Raw genomic sequence first — 6000 nt, 5'->3', positions numbered from 1 at the left:
ACAGATCTTGAAAATGTTTATACATGGCAAAATTTTCAAAATGTGCCGTAAGTGTCAAAATTTCTACCACTTTTTCCCAACACCAATGAACTTGCTCTAAAGCCTTCTTAGAAAAAGTGGTTTGTAAATTTGTAATGATAAAACTTCAGTATTGTGAATTTTTCAGCGACAAAAAAAGTTGTTTTAAGCTTGAAAACTGAATGACAGAGGTATTGAAAAACAATGTGAAATTAGAACACCTAATATAAGTTAATAATCTTGCTAAAATAGTTTGGGGAAGGATTAATGTTAGAATCCTTATGATCAAATAAAAAGAATATAAATTCGTCAAAACGTCTTATTCGAAATAAGATTTAAGATAGAATGCAACATTTATAATTTCTGGTTTTATGTCTGAGGCTTTTTATAAAAAAACCATTAAACAAGCAATAAAAACGAACAAAAGCATCTTTTTCGAAAACTGGTTGAAAAGCATTGTATAAAACTCATGAAAAATTTCCCTACATTTGTCAAATAAGATTTTCATATTTATCGAGCTATGCCCCCGGATGATATGCAAAACCAGAGTAACAGGATAGTCCTGGTTCTTCCTCCGGATAGGCGGGGATCTTCTGTATAATTTCTGAAGTATTCTGTGACATTTCAGGAATAACATAGAAATTCAAAATATCATATCAACTCAGAGTTGATTTTTTAATGTGATTTTTTTTTAAAAAGGAATCCATAACCCACTGTACGCAGCATATTGTACAATTCAAAACCAGCCCCTAAAGCTATGAGATTTTCGGTCCAAGATTGCCAGAATGGAATTTTTTGCTGTTGGTTGAAATGATTAGCAAATTTCTGACAAGCTTATCGCGTCCATTCGTTCTCTTGCTTTTTCAACGATAACAAAACACCCAGCCACGAGGAAGAACGACGAGACGGTGCACTACTTCCGAATTTTCGGATGCTGGAAGATTTTTCCTTCAACTAAACGGAACAAACCACTCCACCCGTACATTTCCTCAGTTTTTGATAAATATCTTGCAACGATTTCATATCTAATTTCAAGGAAATGGTAATAATTTGCGAAAAAGTCACCCGGCAGCCGTCGGATTGCGCTGAATTTATTTATTTCTGGGTTATATTTACCGAAGGTCCACAGTTGGGTATCAAGCAATCCCGGGCCGCTCAGTGCCGGTGACATTTTGGTTGATTGATGCCTCTGTACAATTTTGGATGGAAGGGAGACGAAACGGAAAGAAAAGTGGTGGGGAATGAGTGTTTTAGGGACGGCGCTCATAGTGGCGTCCCGTCATAGTCGGACAGACACTGCTGTTGTTGTTGTTGTTGTTGGTGGGTTTCCTCGTAGAGCTGCATCCTGTAGTGGACACTTAAACGTTGTGCCACACTTGACCGAACCTGTCACATTCCGGAAGATGCTCCCGGTGCTGGTCATTACGAGGGACAAATTCCATCCCGCTCCAGGTGGTTTCCATTGGCGTTGTTATTTCCGTTCGGAAGCATGATGATTGTTGTCTCCTGGATGTTGCTGTGGAGTAGAAAGATTGATACCATGAAAATTGGAATGATTGGATCTTTGATTGTAGAACCAATTCATGGTTGGGTTGGCAGTGTTATGAACACTGATTTTGGGTGATAAAAGAAATAAATAAAATGTTATTATATCTGATATATTTCCATCACTTTGAGAAGGGTATAAACGGAGAAGCATGTAGTTGCTTAGAAAAGTGTTCGCTTATATCGAATGCAAAAACTGGAAACTAGAATACTTTTTGGCATTTTCATCGTATTTTTATATTCTAACAGAACTGCTGTTGGAAACACATTTGTATTTTGAAACTTCGCACAATTTTACGATTGTATCCCATTTACCCGAAAACCATTGCCCAGAATGAATTTTTCCCAGAATGACAAAAACCCGAAATCAAAGCCTAGAATGAACCATTTCCCAGAATAAAATCCCCAGAATGCACCATTTACCAGAATTTTTTTCCCAGAATGAACCATTTCCCAGAATTTTTTACCCCAGAATGGAACATTTCCCAGAATGGCACAAATCCCAGATTTTTTTCTCTTGTATTTTTATTTGTTTTTTTTTCTAATGAATTCTTGTAAATTTCATATGATTCGAAATTCATTTTTTCAAAATGATTTTTTTAAATGAAACTGCAACTTTCTGGCGATTGAAATTCTGGGGATTTTTCATTCTGGGCAATGGTTTTCGGGTAAATGGAGTTCAACCCAATTTTACACAGGGTTAGTTGCCCTAATTGCAAAAATTGTGTTCTAGTAAAGGCACAGATGCAATCTTATTTATTGGCAAAACGTAATATTGGAGTTTTTTTTTGTCCAGATTACATTTATTCTAATTATTTAACTACCACTGTCAAATTCAAATCCATGAAAGCGGATCGGAGGGTTATCAAAAAATCGCTACAGATGATTATAGACATTTCTAAGTCCGTTAGTGAAATCATATTTTTTGCGTTTCAAGCAAAGAAGAGGTTTTATGATAAATATGTTCAGCTGATTTTTTTTTTAAATTATATATATTATATTATTATTTTATATTATATTATTTTGAGCGCGGCCCACCGAAAATATTGCCGTTGCTGCAAAATTATATATATTATATTATTATATTATATTATATTATATTATATTATATTATATTATATTATATTATATTATATTATATTATATTATATTATATTATATTATATTATATTATATTATATTATATTATATTATATTATATTATATTATATTATATTATATTATATTATATTATATTATATTATATTATATTATATTATATTATATTATATTATATTATATTATATTATATTATGTTATATTATATTATATTATATTATATTATATTATATTATATTATATTATATTATATTATTTGTTTATTTGTTTATTTGTGTATAACATCAACAGATCACATGTTGATCCTAATGATAGCCTAATAAAATAATAAATTAAAAAACTACTTAAAACTACAAAGTTCTCGAAACCATTAAAATTTTTCTTCAGAAAGTAGCTCTTGAAACGTCGAAGTCAAAGTGCTCAGCGAAGCGGTTGAAAGTTCTCAAAATTCCAATTAGAGCGCTGTTGGCTCCGTAGTTATTCAGCCGGATGGGAACATAGAGCTGCAGATTTTGGTTCCTTAATCCTCGGGGCCGCACACTGAGGGGAATAGCCTCCAGCAGCGTAGGAGAGTCGATCCTTGACGCAAGGAGATCTGCTACGATTAAAGCACGTGCAGCGATTCGACGATTTTGAAGCGTGTCTAAATCAATTAGGCGACAACGGTTTTCGTAACTGGGTAAACGAAACGGATCTAACCAGTTCAAGTGTCGCAGGGCATACCGTATGAAGCGCCGCTGGATAGCCTCTATTCGTTCAGCTCCGTTCTGGTAAAATGGGCACCAAACTGCAGATGCATATTCGAGAGTTGAGCGGACTATGCTGCAATACAGGCTTTTCAGGCAGTACACATCTTTAAACTCCTTTGTTACGCGAAATAAGAAGCCAAGACTTCTAGATGCTTTATCAACGATGTAATTCGTATGAGTCTTAAACTCCAGCCGATGGTCTAGGATAACTCCCAAATCGTTGATGTGTTCCACCCGGGCGATGGTTTCGTTCCCGAGAGTGTACTCTGCGCAAAGAGGGTTCCGCTTGCGAGAAAATGAAATGACCGCACATTTGCTGTGGTTCAGAGGCAAGCAGTTGGTGTCACACCAGTGAGCGAAGGTGTTGAACTGCCTTTGCAAGAGATCGATATCGTCTTGGCCATTGATGGTGTGGAAAAGTTTGAGGTCGTCGGCATACGCAAGTTTTGGACCGTCCAAGAGAGTGAGTACATCGTTAAAATAGATGACAAAAATTATCGGTCCCAAGTGGCTTCCCTGGGGCACACCTGAGCAAGCGGAGAACTGTCTTGAAAGGTAATTTCCAGTTTGCACTGTTAAGGGGGGGGTAGGGTCTAACGGGTATAAAAAAACACCATTTTTACGATTTTTTTCTAGAGCTATCGTTCAAACAAATGTATTCAAATTTTTTGCATTATACAAAGCATGGTTAAAAGAACATTTAGTAACTTTTTTCGTAGAAAAATATTGAAAAATGAGCCGGTGACGGAGCATTTTCGAGGATGCCTTTTAGAAAACAGGATTTGCGGTGGACACTATATCTCAGCACAGAATCATCTGAAGTCAAAAAATCAGAGCAAAATATTTTTAATAGATGTTTTTCTGGACCCCAACGTTTTTATTTAACTTAAAAATATTTTTATGAAATTTTTGTGGCTGTTTGAAGTAAAAACTACGATTTTTTACTTAAAAATCCGCCATTTTTCACCTCTAAAGTCTCCCCAAAGTAAAAAAATCAAAAAACAAAAACGTTGGGGTCTGGTATTTTATATGTAGAAAATATGTTCCAAATTTGGAAAGAATCGGATAAGTAGTTTTCAAATGACGATGTCCACGGACTTTAAAAATGTGCTTTCGAGAAAAACGCGTTTGAAGTTTCTGCTCTTGCTTTCTTGTAGTATTAGATAGGAGGAGATAAAGGCCTATAACTTCTACAGTTTTGCTTCAATTGACTTGAAAATTTGACACAACATTCTTGAAATGTTTTACAATAAGAAAATAAAAAAATAAAAAAATCGATTTTTTGAAAGTGTTAGACCCTGCCCCCCCCCCTTAACTTTCGTCCTGTTAAATAGCTCCGAAACCAGTCCAGGAGGGATCCACCGAATCCTAAGCGTTCGAGTTTTGCGATTGCAATATCGTGATTTACTTTGTCGAAAGCAGCAGACAGATCAGTATAGATGGCGTCAGTTTGGGACTTCATGGCAAAGCTATCTTGCACGAATGATGTGAAAGTCAGCAAATTTGTTGTCGTGGATCGTTTTGGCAAGAATCCGTGTTGATCGTTGGAAAAGTATTGCTTCGAGGACGAGAAAATCGGATCCAGAACAACCAATTCGAACAGTTTGGCTATCGAACAAAGAGCTGAAATTCCACGATAGTTGTCTATATCTTTCTTATCTCCCTTTTTGTGAACAGGAAACATGTAAGCTTCTTTCCAAAGCGAGGGAAAGATTGCGAAGTCCAGCGAAGCTCGAAAAATATGCCTAATGGGAGTCAGTAGATGTGGCATGAAACGTTTCAAGAAAATAGCTGGTATCCCGTCCGGACCCGTAGATGATGAATTTTTAAGCTTGGCTGTCGCCTTCAGGATGGCTGCGTCATCGAATGAAATACGGCTTAAGGAAGAATCAAGAGGTGAAATATTTCTTACAGCCGTATCCAGTTGTTCTGAAGAAATGGATCCCGTTGAGAAAACGCTTGAAAATTTCTCAGCAAAAAATTACATATTTCAGGATCGGTGTTCGCTGTGTGGTCTTTCAAGAACATTATATTATATTATATTATATTATATTATATTATATTATATTATATTATATTATATTATATTATATTATATTATATTATATTATATTATATTATATTATATTATATTATATTATATTATATTATATTATATTATATTATATTATATTATATTATATTATATTATATTATATTATATTATATTATATTATATTATGTTATATTATATTATATTATATTATATTATATTATATTATATTATATTATATTATATTATATTATATTATATTATATTATTTGAGTGCGGCCCACCGAAAATATTGCCGTTGCTGCAAACGGTTGCTCACCCCTGATGAAGAATAAAGCCATCTTCAAAAAAGAAATGTATCGTCGTGTGCTTTCAGTAACGAATGTTTAATAAAATTTGATTCCAAATTTCAGTGGATTTAGATTCAAATCAAATACGACAGCCGCGGCGATACAATTCTTTTCTGAAGATGGCTGAAATTGCTCAGTTGGCCGAAACGTTGAGTAATTGTTATTTTTTGATTCGCCAGTCACCGAAAATTATCTACTTGAAAGATAA

General features: G+C 34.4%; 1 protein-coding gene across 2 annotated transcripts in view; it reads right to left on the bottom strand.

The window, feature by feature from the left end:
- Positions 1-386: 386 nt before the first annotated feature.
- Positions 387-6000, bottom strand: part of LOC129745445 (neuropeptide CCHamide-1 receptor-like) — a 241547-nt gene continuing 235933 nt past the window's right edge. For both annotated transcript variants that reach the window (XM_055738530.1, XM_055738531.1), the window contains exon 10: positions 387-1534. In XM_055738530.1, the coding sequence (XP_055594505.1) occupies positions 1441-1534 (94 nt within the window). In that variant the 3' untranslated portion in view covers positions 387-1440. The remainder of the gene's footprint in view (positions 1535-6000) is intronic.

This window comes from Uranotaenia lowii, chromosome 2 (assembly GCF_029784155.1).
Source record: "Uranotaenia lowii strain MFRU-FL chromosome 2, ASM2978415v1, whole genome shotgun sequence".
NCBI lineage: Eukaryota > Metazoa > Arthropoda > Insecta > Diptera > Culicidae > Uranotaenia > Uranotaenia lowii.
Note: the sequence above shows the minus strand (reverse complement) of the source record. Positions and strands in the feature narration are given on the sequence as shown.